The sequence below is a fragment of the Papio anubis genome, chromosome 20, assembly GCF_008728515.1.
Source record: "Papio anubis isolate 15944 chromosome 20, Panubis1.0, whole genome shotgun sequence".
Lineage (NCBI taxonomy): Eukaryota > Metazoa > Chordata > Mammalia > Primates > Cercopithecidae > Papio > Papio anubis.
The window spans coordinates 33,555,116-33,578,155 of record NC_044995.1 but is presented as its reverse complement, the minus strand read 5'-3'; the positions used below and the strand labels follow the sequence as shown (position 1 = coordinate 33,578,155).

At 55.0% G+C, this 23,040-nt stretch overlaps 1 protein-coding gene across 4 annotated transcripts in view; it reads right to left on the bottom strand.

The window, feature by feature from the left end:
- ELL (elongation factor for RNA polymerase II) overlaps positions 1-22,407 on the bottom strand; it is an 86,734-nt gene extending 64,327 nt beyond the window's left edge. For 3 of the 4 annotated variants that reach the window (XM_031659743.1, XM_009193886.4, XM_031659744.1), the window contains exon 1: positions 22,200-22,407. In XM_031659743.1, the coding sequence (XP_031515603.1) occupies positions 22,200-22,334 (135 nt within the window). In that variant the 5' untranslated portion in view covers positions 22,335-22,407. The remainder of the gene's footprint in view (positions 1-22,199) is intronic. The other variant, XM_031659745.1, reaches the window with a different exon arrangement.
- Between the last annotated feature and the right edge of the window lie 633 nt (positions 22,408-23,040).

Below are 23,040 nucleotides of genomic sequence, written 5' to 3'. Positions count from 1 at the left end.
TTAATACATCACTGAGGTACACTGAAGCATACCCAAGACTCTCAAAAACAGCCTAAGATGGTTTGGGTGCTTCAAAACATACCAGCCAATGTGCACACAGATCACACTCAGGAAAGTGAACACATGGCGACTGCTCGCCAAATTCAACTCCACAGAGTTGACTCTGTGACTCCACAGAGCAGAACCTGCAGGGAAGGCAGGCCAACCTCCAACCACTGAACTTGGACCAAAACTCACAGCGGGAGAGGCAATGCTGTCCCATCCCAAGCATGTGGGCGCACACCTGGGAGAAGAACGAGCAGGCCATGACACTGTTCTCGCCATCTGCATCAGCGGGCAGCAAGCGGCACACCTCCAGGGGCCATGCAGACAACCTGTGCCACAGCAAACCCCACTCCGCGCCAAACCACTCAATGGGAAACAGTGGTGAGCACAGTATGGACCACAGAGAGTAACACAAGTGGGCAAAACACACGAGAAGCCACCAGGCAGACCCAGATGACAGCGAGATACCATGTGTGCCCAGCACCAAATTAAGAGGAATCAAAAATTAAGAGGAATCAAATTAAGGGGAATCAAAAATCCTGCTGAGCGAGAGGATGTGGGAAAGGGCCTGGGATGGGCCCACTGTCGGCGAAGAGGGGCCCACGCCTCTGACAATGAGGCGGACCCTCCAACCTGCCACACACCTCAAGGCAGCTCTTCCAGGCCAGCGGGGCCTTGGAGTGAGGGGCCACTGGGAGGAGGGAGCAAGACACTCGTTCATGGCACAGCCAGCTCAGAGCCGGGCAGATGAGACGGAGACCAAGCCAGGGGCCGGCTACTCAGGGGAGCACACAAGGACAGCCAGAATTCACTGGGACAGGATCTGCCCAACCCCAGGCACTTCCTACTGGTCCATCGGACACACCTGGCTGGGGCCCAAGAGGTGGTAGCATAACATAAAAGCAAAAGAAAGTTGAAACCACCGATCCAGGCAAATTCGGACTCTCCCACAGATGGTCCATCCTTGGGGAGCATCTCCCCCACATCCTCGGCCTCCAGCTACATGTCTGAGGGTGGACAGGAAGGAGGGGAGGCAGCATGGGCACCAGTGATCAGGGCAGCCCTTTCCAAAGAAAGGCCCTGAGCAGAGTCAAGAGGAAGGGGAGGAAACACTGGAGCCTGGCGGGCAGGTCCTGGAGCCTCATGAGGGTGGTTTGGGCTCAGGAGACACACGATCAGGAACCAGGAGTCACCCCCACAGAGCCCCCAGAGGTTGCTAGAGTGCATCCCACAGAGGCATGAGCAGCACCTGGCATGGGGACAAGGAGCTTACAGCAAGTGGGGGATGTTCTGATGCTCCACACTCAGCTGCCCGGTGTCCCACAGCTCCACAGGGCCGGAACACCCAGGAGGCTCCCAACACCACAGCCGGATAGCCCACTGAGGATGCACACCCCCAGTCCAGCACCCAGAGGTGAATGAAGGATTCCAGGACAGCAAGAGAGAGACATGACCACCCTAGGGTGGGCTGTGGGAACAGCTGTGGATACAGAAAGGCCCCCTGGAGCCATCCTCCGTGGAGAGCACCACCTACATCTTCTGAGTTGTGGGCAGGCCAGGAGTAGACCAGGAAGGGAGGGAGGTGTCCCAGGTGAGGGCCAGGCCTGTGCTGACTGTGCCAGAATCCAGTAGTGAGCTCACCTTAGTCAATTCTGCCAACAGGCACCCCCACCGCCAGGGAAATCCTGCAACCAGCTGCATTAGGAGCAGACATTTACAACTAAAAGGTCAAATGTCCCCAACCACAAAAGTCCCAGTAATCCGCACACAGGGCTTCCCAAAATCCCATCTCTGAGGGAAGACAACTGAAGAAGCCGAGGAGGAAGAGACAGTGTTTAAATGAGAGAGAGGGCCCAACGACAACGGACACCAGACACCTGCCACTTGTCATGCTGCAGATGCCAGGAGGAGGATTGGGAACACGGGGTGGCAGCATGGGTTAGTGTTCTGCAAAGAAACCCAATGACCTTCCTGTTTTTGCTTCTGAGACAACTTAGGGAAGAAGTTTTGGGCCATCAATGCAGAATCCAAAAGCCCCTGTCTGGGGAAACCATGGGGCCACCTGGCTGGGTGTGCCAATGCCCAGCAGAGCTTCGGTTACTAACAGGGCAGGCCAGCGCTCCAGGCAGGCAGCTCGGCACTTCCAGTGGCTGCACACCCACCACACACAGGCACAGGGCTGGGCGGCACTGCCCTGTAGAGCTCCCTGGTCACTGCCAGAGTGGCTCCCTATTACCCGCTTATTTTATAAAGAGGCACTTTACAGCTGGTTTAACGTGGTGAAACAGGAACCTGACTTAAAAAGAAAAGGGAACCCGCACTGTGGCTGGCACCTAGTGCAGGGACATCCCTGTGAGCATATATGGTCTGGAGAGTATCCCGTGGTGCCGCCCGCCCAGCAGTCAGGGCCATGGGTGTCTTTATGGCATCTGGGAGGGAGCACCCCCACCCTGGGGTGATAAGTGGGATAAAAAGGAGGTGACAGAGTTTTTCTGTCTTATTTTTGGAAAAAGCATCTGGCAAAGCTGGAGAACAGCAAGGGAGTGAAGCAGACCCATGCGAGTGAGGGAGCCCCAGCAAGGCAGGGGCACGTCTGGCTAGGCTCTGAGGAGCTGAGCTGCCCGTACCAGGAATCTCAGGCAGGACGTGGGCTCTTGGACGTGACAGAACAGACAGAACAGGCTGTTGCAGGACACACGTCCCTCCTCACCCGGCCCCACCACATGTTCATCTAGTAACAGTTCCCCAAGTGAGCTGATGTGGCCCCAGACACCCAGAGCTCAGGGGACACGCAGAGTCACGGCTGCTGAGAACTCAGGGGCTGTGAGGAGATGTCTGAGCAGTGGTGGGAAGGGACGGGAACCTGTCACTCTGGCTGCCTGGCACCAGCAGGAGTGGAGAGTGGGCTTTTCCAAAGCACCCACCCAGGGCTCAATAACACCACCCTTCCTTGGGTCCTGCCGAGTTTCTCTTCTCAGGGAGCCTTCCCAGCTGCAGGCTGGATGAGGGTCCACGGGAATGTCACTCTTCACTCCTGTTCAGAATGCACCTGGCTAACTGGAGTCACACCTGGGGGCCTGGCTGCTGCCCCGCCAAGGTTAAGGACACACACTCTGGCCAGACGCTAGGTCTGACCCCACCCGTATCCATGTGGACACCCTGCTCACTCACATCCCCCCGCCTGATCCGAGGGGCTCACTGAAGCACCGACTCCTCGGCATCCAGGGAGGCCTCACCTGGTGGCTACAGCATGCAGAGGATCTGCTGGCCGTCACGGTGGGTGCAGGGGTCACCTGTGCTGGCACCCCTGCCAAGCATGCATCACTTCATTTTGGCCTCCTCAGCCACTTGTGCCAACAGGCCAGGGACAGCACAGAAAGGCTGGAGGGGTGAGGCTGAGGAGGCGGGGAGGTGGGCAAAGGGCATCTGTCAGCCATCTACCCAAGGGTGTGCTCACACACAGAGGCCACTCCTGCTCTGTTTTTTCAATGTAATCTGTGACTTTCAGGATTATCCACATCTCAAGGCACATCCTGATTGAAATCCATGACGCGTGACTTGCTTTGCTAAATTTCCCCTATATTTTCTACAGAGCTCAGCATTCTTCAACTCCCATCTGAAATTGCCATGTACGTCTGATCCCTGTCACGTTCATCTCTGCCTGGGAGGAAGGGGAAGTAGCTACGGGCTCCAGAACCTGCAGTCTGGGTCCGGTCATCAGAGCAGTGATGCTCTCTGTCATTGGTCAGCAGAGGTCACCTGTAAGTCCTCAGGAGAGCCTGGCACCGCCCACAGGGTAGATCAATGGATTAATAAGTCACAGCAGAAAAGTTGAGGCTCAACTTTAAATAAACAGAACTCTCCCAGCTGCATCCCTGCCAAGGCCCGAGAGTGACACTGGCACATGAGCTGTGTCTCCCCCCACCAACACACCCCATGGGCTATCATGAGAAACACTGCGTATACTAGAACTTGTTTACTCTGGGACACTCTCCATGGAGCCCTGTCACCACCTGTCCAGTGGACAGTGCCTGAGGGACACACAGCCCCCGCAGCCCTGAGCACCCGAGGAGGCAGCTGGCCTGGGGATGTGTGATGCCTGCATACAGGAGCTCTCAGTCCACAGCTCCAGCAGAGGCAAAAACTCTTGCCTTGTGGAGACAACCCAGGCTTTAACTATTCTGGGCTGCCAGGGCTGTGGGAGCAGCAGGTCAAGGCTCAGGATATCTCACCCTCCTGCCATCATGGCCAAACCCCAAGGGACTGAGAACAATGGGCAACTTCTGTGTGCCAGAGGGCTGTGACATACCAGGACATCGGGGTAACACAAGCCACTGTCCTGCAGCCCCCACTCCTCTCCCATCCTCTCCTACCCTCCCTTCTCCTCCATGGTGTGCTTTCTTCCGCATCTGCCATACCTCGCCCAACGGCAAATGTAATCCCAACTAGTTCGGCTCTTGTTAGGACTGAAGATAGCTACTCAATTCTTCATCCTAAGGATGCTGTGGCCAGTCACACCCTCCCACGGGTGAGGGCACCCGGCGGTAAGCCCCAGTTACTGCCATTACTCATCCCACTTCCCAGGTAGGCAGGAAGGCACGTGTGCAAAGCACTGGGCAGGGCCATAGCGCCTGTGCCATGCACACACACATGCTCTTCACCTCATCCAGAGCTTCCTATGTTTTGGTGCTTCAACAGCCCTCAGGAACGCGGGCTCCTCACTATCAACTAGCCTGGGAGAGAGCTGGGGTTTCTGTAATGGGAAAGGGCTGAGCCGGGAAAGGAAACAGTGTGTGCCTGGCGCCCTGCAAGCCACCCGGGGCACCAGGCACACACAGGGGAGGGGAGAAGAGGATGGGAGAGGAAAGGGGGTCATAGGACAGTGGCTTGTGTTCCTCTGATGTGCCAGGACACAGCTCCCTGAACCCTGAAACACCCCACGGACAGGAAAGCAAACTAAGGAGAGGTGAATGTGTATGGCAGGAGGGGCTGCAGGCACTGACCTGACCTCCCACCCACAGGATGACCCCACACTGCAGAGGGAGAAACTGAGGCCCAGAGGGTGGCACCACTGTACAGTCAGGTACTCCCGCCCTGTGTCCTGCTCTGTACTTCACACACCACCCAGCACACGTGGTCAACACCAGTGAGGCAAAAGTGGCAGCCTGGGCCCCCCATGCTGGCCCTCAGCCATCCCTGGGACAACAGTTTAGACACCAGGAGCTCTGTCCCTAGGCCCACTGACCCAGCCTCCCTCCAAGAGCTGGGTGCCCATGTGTGCCCAGGCTGCTGCCCCTGGGACTCAGGCCACACCGCACGCAGCAGCTGGGTCTGCAGCCCGGCTTGGAACCAGCCCCCCACAGTCAACGTGGAGACAGCCCTGCTGGCACCACCTCAGGCCTGGACCCTGTCTCCCACACCCTCCAGCGACCTGCCTGGGCCACCCTCCAGGAGCGCCTGCTCCTAAGTCGCCTCCCACAGTGGAGGGACACCTGTGCTGCTTCAGAGCAGACCGTGGCAAGTTACCCTCTCCCCCAGGGAGAAAGGGATCCAAAGCCCCTGTGCCTCTGGGGTGCAGCATCAGCCCAGACTTCTGCTCGGCTGGGTGCCGTGGCTCACACCTGTAAGCCCAGCACATTGGGAGGCCAAGACAGGAAGATCATTTGAGGCCAGGGGTTTGAGACCAGCCTGAGCAACACAGGGAGACTCTGTCTCCATATAAATAAAAAATTAGCCAGGTGTGGTGCCACGCACCTGTAGCCCCAGCTATTTGGGAGGCTAAGGTAGAAGGATCACTTGAGCCCAGGGGCCAAGGCTGCAGTAAGCTATGATTACACCACTGCACCACAGCCTGGGTGACAGAGCAAGACCCCATCTGAAAAAACAAAAGCGGGCTGGGCGCGGTGGCTCATGCCTGTAATCCCAGCATTTTGGGAGGCTGAGGCAGGCGGATCACAAGGTCAGGAGATCGAGACCACAATGAAACCCCGTCTCTACTAAAAATACAAAACATTAGCCGGGTGTGGTGGCAGGCGCCTGTAGTCCCAGCTACTCAGGAGGCTGAGGCAGGAGAATGGCGTGAACCCGAGAGGCGGAGCTTGCAGTGAGCCGAGATCGCGCCACTGCACTCCAACCTGGGGGACAGAGCGAGACTCCGTCTCAAAAAAAAAAAAAAAAAAGAAAAAACAAAAGCGGACTTCTATTCAACAGCATGTAAACCTCACCTTGCATACCTAGGAGTTTGTTACCCTCCTCAGCTCACAGATTAGAGGGAACCCTCCCCACAGAGATGGTATGATCAGAGCGCCAGGGACCCTGTCTCATTGATCCTCCGCTCTAGGCCAGTCATCACCTCAGAATCCTTCTCAACACGGCTCCACTTCCTATCTACAAGGAGCTGGCCTACAAGATGGAAGCGATTCCTACATCATGGGGTCATGTGGCTCCAGGCACATGGCCCTCGACCAGCAGGACCCTGTGCACAGGTAAGAGAGCCAGGGCAGCCTGGAGATGAGCTGGACACAGGCTGCCAGCACTGGCTGTCCCCTCCCACTTGCCAGATCCAGTGTGAGCTGAGCACATTTCACTGGAACAAGCAGGCGTCTGTGAGCATCCAGCTCCAAAAATAGTGCCACCAGGAGAGGAAGGAACATGCTCTTCTAGCTGCACCCGGTCCCTGCCCTCAGACACCTCCCTGCACGGTCTGTGCCTGGCCTGTGGCAGTTCAAGGGTCACACCCAACTCTGAAAAGGGAGAGATAACATCCCCAGATAAGAAGAGTGAAAACAGGCCAAGTCCGCTGCCAGAGCCTGGCCACAGACCCACAGCCCCTTGGCAGAGAACTGCCCAAGAAGTCGTCCTCTGAGTCTTTCAGGCCACTGATATCTAACAAAGAATCTAATCTGCACACGGCACTTGCCCCAAGCTAAGAAAGTTCTGCAAGGGTCTCCTACGTCTCCCCAGCCCAGGGTAAGCTTGCTTCTGTGGAGGGAGATGCCTGCCTGCCCAAGTCCAACACCACTGCACACCGAGCCAGTCTGAAGCCACCATGATCTGGCTGTTCCTGGTTTATGGTGTACCTCCCTGCTGCGAAGCAGTGGGCCATGTGAGGGCAGGGGCTTCATCCCTCCAGCTTCCTACACGAGAAACACTCCCGGAGGCAGCTGAACCCCCACTGGGTACAATCCCTCTGTGTAGGAGATTGCACTGTGTAGGTTGTGCCCCACTGCACAGCCACGCAGCTGAAGCTCAGGGACTGCATTCAGAGCTCAACTAGAATCAGACACAGGTTCTGCAGGCCCCACTACCCATCTGGAGGCAGACGCCTGACCCCCAGCTCCATCCCCAGAGATGAGGATGCAACAGGCTGGGGCTGCCTCCATGTGGCAGCTGCTTCCAACTCCACAAGGGACACACAGCCAGCCCTTCCCATCCAGGCTGCGCATGACTGTGTTTTGTTTTCAATTCCAAAGGTCACATACAGGTCACAAATAAAGAGACCAGTTCCCACTGGAAGCTATGTCAGGATTGACGCAGTTGCTGAGAAAAACTCCTGGAAAACCCAGGGACTCCCATGCAGGCTGAGAAACATTTTGAGTTTGCATGAGATCAAAATAGGAGTCACAGCTGAGTGTGGTGGCTCACACCTATAGCACTTAGGGAGGCCAAGGCGTGAGGATCACTTGAGGCCAGGAGTTAGAGACTGCAGTGAGCTATGATCACACCACTACACTCCAGCCTGGGCAGCACAGCAAGACCCTCTCCCTAAAAAATTAAAATTAAAAAGTAAAATAAAATAAAATAAAAATAATAAAATACAATACAGGAGTCAGCAGCCAGGACGGTAGCCTGTCCCAGAGTGGATGCCCTCAAGTTCAAGGTTTGACATCATATGCACTAACTGTGTGACCTCAAGTTAGCCATTATCTTCTAGATGTCCTATTAGTGAAATAAAGGGGCCAGAACAAAAGGATCCTCCAAAGTCTCAACGGGCTCTGGCCAACAGTAAGGCTTCACAGGGCTGCTTGGCACTGCACAGGGGCCTGGGAGCCCAAGGCCTGAGCCTGGCCCCAGGACAGTGGTTCCAGTAACACATCAAGTCTTCCTACCACACACCCAGCTGGACAGCCTACACACCCAGCTGGACAGCCTAGACAAGCGGCCAGCAAGCTTCTTTTGTGAAGGGCCAAAGAGTCGGTATTTCAGGCTTTGTGAGCTAGACAGTTGCAGCCTTGGCTGCCGTCACAGGGCAAGAGCAGCTATAAATTACAGGTAAGCAAGTGGGCAGCTGTGTCCCAATTAACACTTTGTTTACAAAAACAAGTGGCAGGCCAGACCTGGCCCTTTGGCCACAGTTTACCAACATGCTGTAGTCTCCAGGGTTGCTGCTGAAAAAGATCACACCACAGCCCACTTTGTCCGTGTCCTAACAAGGCAGCAAGCCTTGTTGTGGGGATAGGCAACTATGGCAGTGACCCTAGGCAGACCTTATAGGCTTCAGTTTCCTTGAGGACACAAAAAGAGACCCTGTGAGACACCTCTACCACTAATTCCATGGGGAAATGGCGCAAACATGAGGTGGACGCAGCCCAAATTCCCCTCAAGATCTCGGGAATATTTCAGAGAAGCTGTGAGCGGGAGCATCCACCAGGGCCCTTCCCCACAGCAGCCAGGTTGGAGGTCCTGTGAACCAGGCACCCTGATGCAATTAAGCAGGCATCCTCATCATCACAGTGCCTCACTGAGACCCTAAGGTCACTCCTTCCAGGTGTGAGGGGCTACAAGATCCATAGCAGGAAGCTGAACGTCCCCCAAAAAATCACTGTTTTAGGAAAGGAAAAGGGAACTTACCAATCCAGCTTATGCTCCTCAGGCCTGTGGGAGGAGAAGAGGCCACCCCAAGCCCTTTGGGTTCCTGGTGGGGAGTCACCCTTCTGAAGGAAGGACAATGTGATGGGGTGGCTACCCCAACTTGGCCCCTTGGCCCACAGGCGCCCTCCAATCAGCCTACTCTGGATAGAGGGGCCCGATCTCAGGTCTCCAGGGTAAGCACAGATGGAGACACAGGTCAATGCTCTCCCCTCTCCCCGTCTCTGATGGCTCACACCTGTAATCTCAGCACTTTGGGAGGCCAAGGCGGATGGATCACTTGAGGCCAGGAGTTTGAGGTCAGCCTGGCCAGCATGGTGAAACTCTGTCTCTACTAAAAATACAAAAAACTTAGCTGGGCATCATGGCACAAGCCTGTAATCCCAGCTACTTGGGAGGCTGAGGCACGAGAATTGCTTGAACCTGAGAGGCGGAGGTTGCAGTGAGCCAAGAATCACACCAATGCACTCCAGCCTGGGTGACAGAGTGAGATGCAGTCTCAAAAAAAAAAAAAAAGAGAGAAACCTGTGTCCCGACACAGGCCGGGCAACCACACACTGGCTATGCAGAAGCAGGGCACACAGCCACTGTCATCTCCACTCAGCCCCAGCTTCCCCCACTGCAGGGCCACACCGGGCTCTCCCTGTCCCTTTCTCTCACCTGAGCCCAGATGATCCTACTCAAGACCTTCCTCTGTCACCTGTGACCAGGTGATTCCTGGGTCCATCCAGGGGCATCAGAGGCCCTGCAGGCCCCAGCTCTCACAGGACAGTCACACACATGAGGGTATTTAAAAGGCTCCAAGACCACCCCACACCCATTAAGATGGCTACCATCAAAAAATAATCAGTGGGGTCAAGGACATGGCGAAACCACAACCCTTGTGCACTGCTGGTGGGAATGTAAAATGCTGCAGCCGCTGTGGAAAACAATTTGGCAAATCCTCAAAAAAATTAAACAAATAATGACCACATGAGGCCAGGCACGGTGTCTCACGCCTCTAATCCCAGCACTTTGGGGGGCCAGGGTGGACAGATAACCTGAGGTCAGGAGTTCAAGACCAGCCTGGCCAACACGGTGAAACCCCGTCTCTACTAAAAATATAAAAATTAGCTGGGCGTGGGCCAGGCATGGTGGCTCACGCCTGTAATCTCAAAACTCTGGGAGGCCGAGGTGGGCAGATCACGAGGTCAGGAAATCAAGACCATCCTGGCTAACACGGTGAAACTCCATCTCTACTAAAAATACAAAACATTAGCCGGGTGTGGTGGCGGGCACCTGTAGTCCCGGCTACTCGGGAGGCTGAGGCAGGAGAATGGCGTGAACCCAGGAGGCGGAGCTTGCAGTGAGCCGAGATAGCGCCACTGCACTCCAGCCTGGGCGACAGAGCAATACTCCATCTCAACAAACAAAAAAGAAAACTTAGCTGGGCATGGTGGTGGGCACCTGTAATCCCAGCTACCTGGGAGGCTGAGGCAGGAGAATTGCTTGAACCCAGGAGGCAGAGGTTTCAGTGAGCCGAGATCATGTCACTGCACTCCAGCCTGGGTGATCCAACAAGTCCATTTCTGGGTGTGTATCTAAAAGAACTGAAAGCAGGGATTGGAACAGATACTTACATGCCCTGTTCACAGCAGCATGGTTCACTACAGTCAAGAGGTGAAAGCAACCCAAATGCCCATGGACAGAGGCATGGATGAGCACGATGTGGTCCATTCACACCACAGGCCATCAGTCTGGTTCCCTGCCCACCGCCCACCACCCACCACACCACTGGAGGTGGCCTGATGGAGAAGGTGAATGTACAGGGGTCCCAGATCCCTCTGACAGTGCTGTGGGCTTTCCAGTGGGGAAATTGCTAAAGAAACCAGGAAGCTGTCCAGGCACGGTGGCTCAAGCTTGTAATCCCAGCACTGTGGGAGGCTGAGGTTGGAGGATTGCTTGAGCCCAGGAGTTCGAGACCAGCCTGGGCAACACAGTGAGACCCTGTCTCTACAAACAAACAAACAAACAAACAAAAAAGGGCCGGGCACAGTGACTCATGCCTGTAATCCCAGCACTTTGGGAGGCCGAGGTGGGTGGATCATGAGGTCAAGAGTTCAAGACCAGCCTGGCCAAGATGGTGGAACCCCGTCTCTACTAAAAATACAAAAATTAGCCGGACGTGGTGGCAGGCACCTGTAGTCCCAGCTACTCCGGGGGCTGAGGCAGGAGAATGGCGTGAACCCAGGAGGCGGAGCTTGCAGTGAGTGGAGATCGCACCACTGCACTCCAGTCTGGGCGACAGAGTAAGACTCCGTCTCAAAAAACAAAAAAAAAAAATTAGTTGAATGTGGTAGCATATGCCTGTAGTCCCAACTACTGGGGAGGCTGAGGTAGGAGCATCACTTGAGCCCAGGATGTTGAGGCTGCAGTGAGCTGTGATCATGTGATTGCACTCCAGTATGGACAACAGAGCAGAAGGCTCCGTCTCAAAAATAAAGAAATAAAGAAACAGGCCAGGCACGGTGGCTCACACCTGTAATCTCAGCATTTTGGGAGGCCAAGACGGGCAGATCGCTTGAGTTCAGGTTCGAGACCAGCCTGGGCAACATGGTGAAACCCCATCTCTACAAAAACATACAAAAATCAACCAGGCATGATGATGGATGTCTGTAGTCCCAGCTACTCAGGAGGCTGAGGTGGGAGGACTGCTTGAGCCTGGGAGGCAGAGGTTGCAATGATCCAAAACAAGGAAGCCAGTTCTTTATTGCAGAAAAAAACAATAAAACCCTAACAGCAGAGCTACAGGAGAGGCTATTTTAAATTTTGGAGGGTTTTGCTTTCTGGGATCATTTTTGGGTCAACGAGGAGAGCAGATGATACCTCCTGCACAGCCAGGGAGAATGAGCCTGTCTAACCTCCAGGACATCACTTCACCTGAATTGGGAAATTGAGGCTCAGGGAGGGTACCAGCAGCCTGGAGCTCAAACTGTCAGTGGGAGCAGTGCCACCAATGTACCTGATCCCCAATATGCAGTTCTCAGAATCCTTCAAGAGACCCTCCTCATGAAAACATTTTCACCAAGCATATAAAAAGGACACAGGGCGCAACAACAGCATCTCATGAAGAGCTGAGGCCCCCAATGAGCCTGGAGGAAGGACAGGGGTGTTCAGACTGGCGCATATACTTGTGGTCTCTCCATCTGAAGAACGGTGAGAAGGACTGACCACAGTCCTCCATCACCAGCAGCTCGATTTCTCCAAGGACGAGCAAGCCAAGGGGGGCTGAGCTGCCTTCCCTGGCCTCAAAATCGCAGCCTCATGCTCCAGGCTCCACTCACAGACACATGGGCATGGCCTGTGCTGGGTCACCTCCCTCACCTCACCTCATCACTGTGTAGCCTCACTACGGGATGGTGGACTGGTCTGCACACACACAAGGCCCACAGCATCTGGGCATCCCCAGAACCAAGCACAGTGCCAAGAACACAAAAATGCTCGAAGAATACTGACCTGTCAGGCTCCACGATGCACAGAAGGTGCAGCATTAAAACATGAAGTGTTTAAAGAAGAAGAGACACAAAACCATATAACTGAGCCACTATGACGACATGGCGCACCCAGGCGAGACAGAGGAGGGTGCAAAGGTGTCAACAGCGATTGCCTGGGGCGATGAGAACAGACTTGCTACTTTTAGGTACTTTGCAGGTTTTCTACCCTGAGTTATACTGCTTATATAGTAAAAATGAAAAAAAAGGCCGGGCGCGGTGGCTCAAGCCTGTAATCCCAGCACTTTGGGAGGCCGAGATGGGCGGATCACAAGGTCAGGAGATCGAGACCATCCTGGCTAACATGGTGAAACCCCGTCTCTACTAAAAATACAAAAAACTAGCCGGGCGAGGTGGCAGGTGCCTGTAGTCCCAGCTACTCGGGAGGCTGAGGCAGGAGAATGGCGTGAACCCAGGAGGCGGAGCTTGCAGTGAGCTGAGATCCGGCCACTGCACTCCAGCCTGGGCGACAGAGCGAGACTCCGTCTCAAAAAAAAAAAAAAAAAAAAAAAAAAAAAAAGAAAAAAAAAAAAAACTTCACAGGTTGCTTTTAAAATAGGAGTTCAGGCCAGGCCCGGTGGTTCACGCCTGTAATCACAGCACTTTGGGAGGCCAAGGTAGGCGGATCACAAGGTCAGGAAATCAAGACCATCCTGGCTAACACGGTGAAACCCCGTTTCTACTAAAAACACAAAAATTTAGCCGGGCATGGTGGTGTGTGTCTGTAGTCCCAGCTACGCAAGAGGCTGAGGCAGGAGAATGGCGTGAACCCGGGAGGCGAAGGTTGCAGTGAGCCAAGATCGCACGACTGCACTCCAGCCTGGGTGACAGAGCAAGACTCCGTCTCAAAAACAAAACAAAACAAAACAAAACAAAAAAACAGTTCAGTGATTCCACAAACTTGACCAGAACTCGAAGCCCCATCCCTTCAGAGGGTTGCAGGAGTCACAAACACGTCTGCTGGCCTGGCTGCCTCAGCCAGGAGCTGTGTCTCCACTTGGCCAGGAGGGTCCAGCCCTGGAAGATATAATTAGCATCAGACTCCAGGGCCCACTGCCAGGTCAGAAGGAGGCGGGAGGTCTCCAGGACGCTTTTATCTGGGGGAATAGTCTCCCTGCGGATGGTTTTTTTGGATACCAGCTTTTTTCATTAAAAAGCAAAGTGGGCCGGGCGCGGTGGCTCAAGCCTGTAATCCCAGCACTTTGGGAGGCCGAGACGGGCGGATCACGAGGTCAGGAGATCGAGACCATCCTGGCTAACACGGTGAAACCCCGTCTCTATTAAGAAATACAAAAAACTAGCCGGGCGAGGTGGCGGGCGCCTGTAGTCCCAGCTACTCGGGAGGCTGAGGCAGGAGAATCGCTTAAACCTGGGAGGCAGAGTTTGCAGTGAGCCGAGATCGCGCCATTGCACTCCAGCCTGGGCAACAAGAGTGAAACGCTGTCTCAAAAAATAAAATAAAATAAAATAAAATTTTAAAAAGAAATAAAAAGCGAAGAGACAAAATAACCACGTCATGGCCATCTCTGTCATTCACTGCATCTGCAGGTCACAGGCCATTTGGATGCATTGTTCTGGTGTCCCTTTGGACTCCGTGGCTGACTACATAGGTGAGACTGAAGACAACCCTGTTCATGAGATTCAGAGACCAAGGAGAAAGTGTGACAACTTAATTCATCAAGGCAGAAAGCACAACGGGAAGCAAGGCCCTAAAACAAAGGACACAGAAGAGGCCAACCCCAAAAGGTGCAGTATCAATCACAAGTCTGTGCCCTGCCAGGTGCCTTAAACAAGGCTGATGCCCCCTAAGAAGCAGACCTCTGAAAACTAGGGTCTCTTCCCTGGGCAGCTGCTTCGAGCCCAGGGCTACGTGGAACACAGAAGCAATCTTGTCAGGCTGGCGGGTTCCTCCCTCAAGGTCTCCCGGGCGGGATGTCACAATCCGGGTGTGATGTCAAAACTGCTTCAAAGGTGACGAACTCTGGCCTTGGCCGTGAGTCAACAGAGGGGTGGGTTTCCGAGTGAGCGCTGCCTGCTGTTTACAATCACAGCCACGGCAACCAGCTGGAAGCACAGTCAAGGGTCACAGTGCCGAGGGCAGAGCTCGGTCCCTCACACACACTCTTGCCTGCCTCCTGCAGAAACCACCAGCTTGGGCCCACAGACTCAAGCTGGCTTGTCCTCTTCTAGCACCTTCTGGAAGAACCCACCTAGAACCACCAAATGCTCACCTTGAAATACAGCGGCAAACCATACCCCGGTGCACCAGTGGGCCACTCCTGATGCCCCCTGGCAGCCCACCTGCTCCACCCCAGTCCATCCAGCGGCCACAGCCCTTAGAGGTGGAAGAGCCCAGGCCATGACACCCGGACTCTGGGTTCTCAGCTACTTCTCAGCTGGGAGATCCCGCCTGGTGATTCAGCCTCTTCCCAAATCTCCACCCATATCATCACCTGAGAAATAGGAATTGCTCCCACCACAGGGAAGATGGGTGATGAAATACAGTACCGTGGGTGGCACAGCCAGCACTGGTGGGGTGGGGCACCCTCCACAGGTGTAGGTGTCCATCACCTTTCCACTTTCTTGGGGGAAGGGGTACAGCACAGCCAGCAACTGGAGGAATCTCCTCAGTCACTCATGTCACCAAGCTTCGAGCCTCTTGGGGACGCGGAATGTTGTATTTAAGCGGGGCTCAGGACCCCAGCATGACTCCCCTTCAGAGCTGCGTCCCCTTCAGCTCAAGCCCCCTGCAATCTCACATGAGAGGTTGGCGTGGGCACTCAAGAGACAGTATGGGCCAGTGAGGACAGCCGAGTGCCCTCAGACAGGTGATGCCACCCCTCAGAGCCACATCTGTCCCTGTCTTGAAAGGGGACCATAAACTTGCTCTCCCGGCAAGTAGTCAAGATGATGTGCACCCATGGGAAGGGATGGGGGTCTAGCCCAGGGCCAAGAGGGGCAGCACTAGCACTAGGTCTCTAAAAAAGGCCTCTGAAAGCAGGCAGTGGCTGGTAAGTGAAACTGCCCTTAAGCAGGGCCGGGCTGCCGTGGCCTGCCCCTGTAATCCCAGCACTTTGGGAGGCCGAGACGGGCTGGATCACGCAGGTCAGGAGGATCGACCATCCGGGCTAACACGTGAAACCCCTGGCCTCTACTTCAAAAATACAAGAAACTAGCCAAGCAGGTGGCGGCTCTGTAGTCCCAGCTACCGGGAGGCTGAGGCAGGAGGAATGGCGGGAACCCGGGAGGCGGAGCGCCTGCGGGTGAGCTGGAGATCCGGCCACTGCACCTGCAGCCTGGGCGGTATAGAGCTTGGTGACCTGGGCCTCCCAAAAAAAAAAAAAAAAAAAAAAAAAGAAACTGCCCTGCTCAGGAAACTTTCAAGGGGTGCCCAACGGGAAGGGAAGATAAGTTGGGCCTCTGGGGCCCTGCTGTGGGAATGGATCACAGGCTAAAGTAAGGCTCCTCCTGCCACCAGTGCCGAGGATGACATCCATGCAGCCCACCCACTTAGCAGCAGACAGTAGCCCCCAGCACAGCTCCAGGGCCACCCAGAAGCACCCAGTACTGGTGACAGGCCTGAGGCCCAGCACCTCTCTACCTCCACTCCCTTCATACCCTTCCCTGGGAGAGCATGCCAGCCATGCCTGGGACCCTTCCCCCAGCAGACTGCAGCTCCGTGTCACCTGCTGGAAGCACCCACTGACTGCCCCACCTGTACCCCTCACCATCACTAACGTTGACCAACAGCGAGTTCCTCTTGCTAATTTCTGTGCCATCCTTCCTGTTCATGAATTCTCTGTCTCCTGCCACTAGAATGTCAGCTCATGACATGAAGGGCCCATCTCAATCACTAGTGGGTAACCAGACCCCGAGCCATGTGCACTGACCAGAGGCTAAATCATATTGGGTTAGATTAGTGATCCAGAGTCTCCCACCGGCGCTGTATGAACCTCCAGGCAGGGACCAGCCCCCCAGGAGCCAGCTCTGGGTATGTTCACTAAGGGCTCAGAGGACAAGAGGGGTCAGGTTATTCTCCTCCCAAAAGGAAGAGAATCTGGAACTCAGAAAGGGTCAGGCACCAGGATCCTCACAGCCCTGAGAGAAGGATCTGGAACTTGAGGGAGCAGGTCAAATACTGCTGACCCCAGTTCTGAAAAGGATTCGGAGATGGGAGGGTCAGGCACTCACCCATGGCCTCAGGAGGCAGGTAGAGCTGAGATTCAAATAGAGAGAGGCTCTAATCCCTGGGCCTCATGAAGCCCTTCCTGGGCCCTCAATTTTTTTTGAACAGTGTGCTCCTCTCCACCAAGGAGCTTGTGATCCAGAAGAGGTCATTCAGCAACAGAGCCCATGCAAACCCCTAATGATGAACTACAACCCAAGTGCCCCTGGGAGGGTTACTTCCTCAGAGTGACCAGAGGTTACTTCCCCACGCAGGTGAGTGACACTGTATTGGAAGGAAGGGGTGTGTCCATGCTTCCACTCTCCCCTCTCCCGAAAATCACTCATCAGAGCAAACCGGGAGATCCACAAGAACAGCCACCTTACAACCCATGAACGTTTCGTTGTTTTCTTTTTTCTTTTTTCTTTTTTTTGAGACAGAGTCTCGCTCTGTCGCCCAGGCTGGAGTGCAGTGGTGCGATCTCGGCTCACTGCAAGCTCCGCCTCCCAGGTTCCTGTCATTCTCCTGCCTCAGCCTCCCCAGTAGCTGGGACTACAGGCACCCACCACCACATCTGGCTAATTTTTTATGTTTTTTTAGTACAGACAGGGCTTCACCGTGTTAGCCACGATGGTCTCGATCTCCTGACCTCGTGATCCGCCTGCCTCGGCCTCCCAAAATGCTGGGATTACAGGCGTGAGCCACCGTGCCTGGCCGTCATTTTGTTTTCTGACACAGAGTCTCCCTCTGTCACCCAGGCTGGAGTGCAGTGGTGCGATCTCGGTTCACTGCAACCTCCATCTCCCAGATTCTCCTGCCTCAGCCTCCCAAGTAGCTGGGATTACAGGCACGCACCACCATGCCTGGCTAATTTTTTTGTATTTTTAGTAGAGACAGGTTTTCACCACATTGGCCAGGCTGGTCTCAAACTCCTGACCTCAAGGGATCCTCCCACCTCAGCCTCCCAAAGTGCTGGGATTAAAAGAGAAAGAAAAAAACTGGGCCAGGCACAATGGTTCATGCCTGTAGTCCCAGCACTCTGGGCAGCTGAGGTGGGAAGATCACTTAAGCCTGGGAGTTGGAGGCTGCAGTGAGCTATGATCACACCACTGTACTCCAGCCTAGGTGACAGAGTAAGACCCTGTCTCAAAAAAAAAAAAATAAGAAGAAAAGAAAAGAAAGAGGAAAAACTAGACCAGACACGATGGCTCACTCCTGTAATGCCAGCACTTTGGGAGGCCAAGGCAGGAGGATCACCTGAGGTGAGGAGTTTAAGACCAGACTGACCAACAAGATAAAACCCTGTCTCTACTAAAAATACAAAATTTGCAGACCACGGTGGCGCATGCCTGTGAGCTCAGCTACTTGGGAGGTTGAGGTTGCAGTGAGCAGAGATAACGCCATTACACTCCAGCCTGGCAACAAGAGTGAAACTCTGTCTCAAAAAACAACAACAACAAAACTAGGCCAGGCACGATGGCTCACTCTTGTAATTCCAGCACTTTGGGAGGCTGAGGCAGGCAGGGAAATCACTTAAGCCCCGGAGTTTGAAACAAGCCTTGGCAACATAGCGAGACCCTGTCTCTACAAAAAAATTTAAAACTTAGCCGGGGCAGTGGTACACACCTGTGGCCCCCAGCTACTCAGAAGACTGAGGCTGGCTTGAGCCTGGAAGTTCGAGGCTGCAGTGAGCTATGATCACGCCACTGCACTCCAGCCTGGGCAACAGAGCAAAATCTCACCTCTAAAAAAAAAAAAAAAAAAAAAAAAAAGGCCCAGCGTAGCGACTCGGGCCTATAATCCCAGCACTTTGGGAGGCTGAGGCAGGTGGATCACTTGAGGGGTCAGGAGTTTGAGACCATCCAGACCAACATGGTAAAACCCCACCTCTACTAAAAATACAAAAATTAGCCAGGCATGGTGGTGTGTGCCTGTAGTCCCAGCTACTTGGGAGGCTGAGGCAGGAGAATCACTTGAACCCGGGAGGTGGAGGTTGCAGTGAGCTGAGATTACACCAGTGCAATCCAGCTTGGGCAACAGGGCAAGATCCTGTCTCAAAAAAAAAAAAAAAAGGAAAGAAAAACTACAGGAAGTCCAAGGTAGAATGAGAAGGCCAGCAGCTACGGGTATTGCTGCGCCTTTACCTTCCACCATGCTGCTCCAGCTGGCTACCAAGTCAACACCAAAGCCCTCTGGGGAGAGAAAACAGGAGGGCTTCTACCTGGGCTGTTCCCAGAGCTAGGATTACCTGCTCCTAGGAGCCAAAGAGAAAGTTCCACAACAAGTTCCCTTCTAGCCCCTGCCACACCTGAATTTGTAAAAGCCTCTTCGTAATTAAAAACAAAAATTGGTCGGGCATAGTGACTCACGCCTGTAATCCCAGCACTTTGGGAGGCCGAGGAGGGCATATTACAAGGTCAGGAGATCGAGACCATCCTGGCTAACACGGTGAAACCCGCCTCTACGAAAAATACAAAAAATTAGTCGGGGCTGGTGGTATGTGCCTGTAGTCCCAGCTGCTGGGGAGGCTGAGGCAGAATGGTGTGAACCCGGGAGGCGGAGCTTGCAGTGAGCTGAGATCGTGCCACTACACTCCAGCCTGGGCGACAGAGCAAGACTCCATCTCAAAAAAACAAACAAAAAAAAAAAAAACTAAAAATAAAAGCCCTCTCCAGAAGTTGCAATTGGCAAACTAAGTAACCACAGCATGGGGAATAGAAAACTCTGGCTGCTGGTTGATAGAGCTGTCCACATGAGAGTTTGTCCATAACCAGTACACTTCTCTGGTTACACAATCAAGTTCTTCAAGCTGCCTTCCTCAAGCTCACTACCCAAAACCACAGAGAGCATGGAGGTGCCCTGTCCTTAGAGAAGTCCACCCACCGTACTGCCCCATGGGCAAGATTAAATTCGAAAGTAGCCGAGCTGGCTGGGAGCAGTGGCTCACACCTGCAGTTCCAGCACTTTTAGAGGCCGAGAAGGGTGGATCACTGGAGGTCAGGAGTTCAAGACCAGCCCGGCCAACATGGCAAAACCCTGACTCTACTACAAATACAAAAATTAGCCAGGCGTGGTGGCATGTGCCTGTAGTCCCAGCTACTCAGGAGGCTGAGGCAGGAGAATCGCTTGAACCCAGGAGGCAGAGGCTGCAGTGAGCCGAGATCGCGCCACTGCATTCCAGCCTGGGCAGCAGAATGAAACTCCATCTCAAAAAAAAAAAAAAAAGGCCGGGCGCGGTGGCTCAACCCTGTAATCCCAGCACTTTGGGAGGCCGAGACGGGCGGATCACGAGGTCAGAAGATCGAGACCATCCTGGCTAACACGGTGAAACCCGTCTCTACTAAAAAATACAAAAAAAAAACTAGCCGGGCGAGGTGGCGGGCGCCTGTAGTCCCAGCTACTCGGGAGGCTGAGGCAGGAGAATGGCGTGAACCCGGGAGGCGGAGCTTGCAGTGAGCTGAGATCCGGCCATTGCACTCCAGCCTGGGCGACAGAGCGAGACTCCATCTCAAAAAAAACAAAAGACAGAAAGTGGCCAAGCCACTTAAATTACCAGACAGCTTTTTGAGAAAAACCCGAGTTTGAATCACCCCAAAATATAATCCAGCCAGCCAAGTTGCTCTAGATGGCTTGGAGAAGTTATTCTAGGGAGCCCCTCCTGGCTGGTCAACACACTGCCCTACACAGCTGGGCTCTGAGAGTAACAGTTCACAGTAACCTTCACCCTAACATGAGGAAGATCCAGCTTAGAGAGGGGATGTAACCAATACCCTAAAGTAAAAATAGCTGTGTGACAGCATGAGGTGGACACACAGGCAGACCTTCTGTACTGAAGCAAGCAAGAGCAGCATCAGAGAGAAGGCGGAGCTCCTGGTTCCCAAAGCGCAGAAGACAGTGGTGACCAGGTACCAAGTCCATCGTAGTTACATGACTCATGATCTCTCCCCCAGCTGTTTCTAGGAAAGCCTGCCTTCCTGCAGGACAAGTCAGAATCGCTCAGGGAAAAAGACCCAGGGCCAGAATTCTACCAGGAAGAGAGGCTCTGGCTGGTCACGGGCCAGCAGCTGCTGTCGCTGCCACCATCTCCTCCTCACCTGCAGGGGCGCCTTAGCCTCATCTTGGGGAGTCTTTTTGACAAGGTGCGAACTTGCTCTTCCGAAAAAAATGAAATCCTCGTTCTATGAAGGGGAAAACTGAGACACCAGGACAGGGAGGAAATTACCCAAAGACATGGGAAAGAAGCACGGAAGGGGTGGGCACCGGGAGAGCAGTGGAAACCAAACAGGGGAAGAAATTCTCGGCTTAGCTAATGGAGCTGAACAAGTTCGGGGCAGGAAGAAAGCCACATTCCTTCCTAGTTAGTCTCCCTCCTCACCCGCCCGCGGCACCCCCCCCACCACCACCATCACCAGTATACACAAACACACACATGCAGGGAGCAGGGCTCTCTGAGTCTGAGACTAGACCCACCTCCACTCCCTTTAGGGCTATGAAGCCCCCAATTTCCAGAAAAGGAGTTACAAGGTTCCTAAACCACTTCCCCTCGGGACCTGACCACTGGTCATCTGCAACTTCTGACCCAGCACAGACCGGGGGGGGGGGGCCATGACACAAACAGAAATGAAAAAGGCAGGTTTCTGACCACGGCCCCAGATGCGCCCCAAAGTCAGGCCCAAGAGAACATACACGGCAGCCTCCCCTCCCCACCACCAGCCAGGTGGCAGAACCGAAACGCCTCAAACTTCCCCCAGATGGGCCCAAATCTGCCTCTGAGAAGTTCCAGAGTCAGCGGCCAGATGTGGTAGCCAGAGTTTCCTCCCGGGTGGCAGGGATACCCCTACATGTGCCCTGAGGAAAACATCACAGCCGCCCCCAACACTTCCCCTCTCCAAGGGTGTACGGAGAGACAGGGTGTAAGGGGCGTAAGGGGAGCAGAAAGCTGGGACAAGCTGTCAGTTTCTGCCCAAACTCCCCGTCCCAAGAACCAAAGTGGCCCAACCTGAGGGGCTTCATCGGAACGCGTCAAAGCCGGCCCCCAGCTGCAGACAGCCTCCCACCCAGACAGAACAGGCCCCCACAAGTGCCCCGCTGACCACCCCCTGCCAGGCACACAGACGATCGTTGCTTCCCATGAGGGCAGACACAGTCACCCCCACCAACGGCTCTACTCGGGCCCCAGATGGAAAAGCCCCCACCTTTCCCCTATCACGGTGCCGAGACCGTGCGGCCCACCGCCTCCTCGCCCCGCCGCCAGGTGCGCAAACTGGATCCTGCTCAGGTGCGGGGCAGGCCAGAAAGGCCCCGTACGCCGCCAGGTGCCTACACCGACGCCCTCCCGGCCCGGCGCGCGAGTCTGGGCTCCTCAGCAGCCCCGGGCCGCCCGCCTGTATTGCCTCCTAATGCTGAGAAGGAACGCGGTTCTCAGCGCTCCAGGCCGGACGGGCGCCCACTCCGCGCCCTGCCGGCCCAGGGACCCGCAAGCAGCACCACAGACCCAGCGTCTCCGAGCCCGGACGCCTCAGTGAGGGGCGCGCGAGGCCGGCCCGCGCCCCGACGTTCCCCACTGGCGCGCCGGGCGCCATGCCACTCACCTGTCTGGCGCGGTAGCTCTCGAAGGCCCTCAGGGCACTGTCGGTGAGCTTCACGTGGAACACCGACACCTTGCTGCCGTCGCTAACCCGCCCGCACGACAGCCCGTAGCTCCTAGCCTCCTTCAGCGCCGCCATCTTGCGACCATCTCTCCCCCGCGCCCCCTTCCCGGCTCCAGCGCCGCCGCGCCGGCCACGCCCCGCCCCGCCGCCCGCTGACGTGCTGCATTATTCATGAGACGCGGCTGGCCACGCCCCCCAGAGTCCCGCGAAGCCAACAGTCGCCGGCGTACCGCCAGGCAGCGTACTGCATTATTCAGGAGACGCGCCTGGCCACGCCCCCTGCGGGCCCCACAAGGCCCACAGTCAACGCCCCAAGTTGTTGCAAATTCATAAGGCACTGATGGCCCTGCCTCTTCAGGCCCTAGAGGCGGCCACTTCCGTGAACGAACTCCGCCTCAACACGCGCACCCCTCCAGGCCCCACCTCCATAGTATTATACATAACCCTGACTCAGCCAGGCGCGTCAAAGCCCCGCCCCGACAGCCGCTGACGTGATGCATTATTTATGAGATCTCTACAGTCTTCCGTCTTTGGCTTCTGTGGAAAGCCGCAGAGAGGGCGTGGAGGGGCGGAGCCGGCGTGAAACACGTGGGTGGGTAGGCCCGGTCGCGGGCTAGGGAGGGTGGGCGTGGCTATGTAAACGAGGCGCGCGCGTTGGAAGCTGAGTTGGACCTATAGGGCATCCCTTAGGGTGGGATGATGGGACTTCCACCCAGGGAAGGTGCTGGACCGGTAGGTGGAGGAGGAGCTGGTAAACTTTTTCTTATGAGATGAATACTTT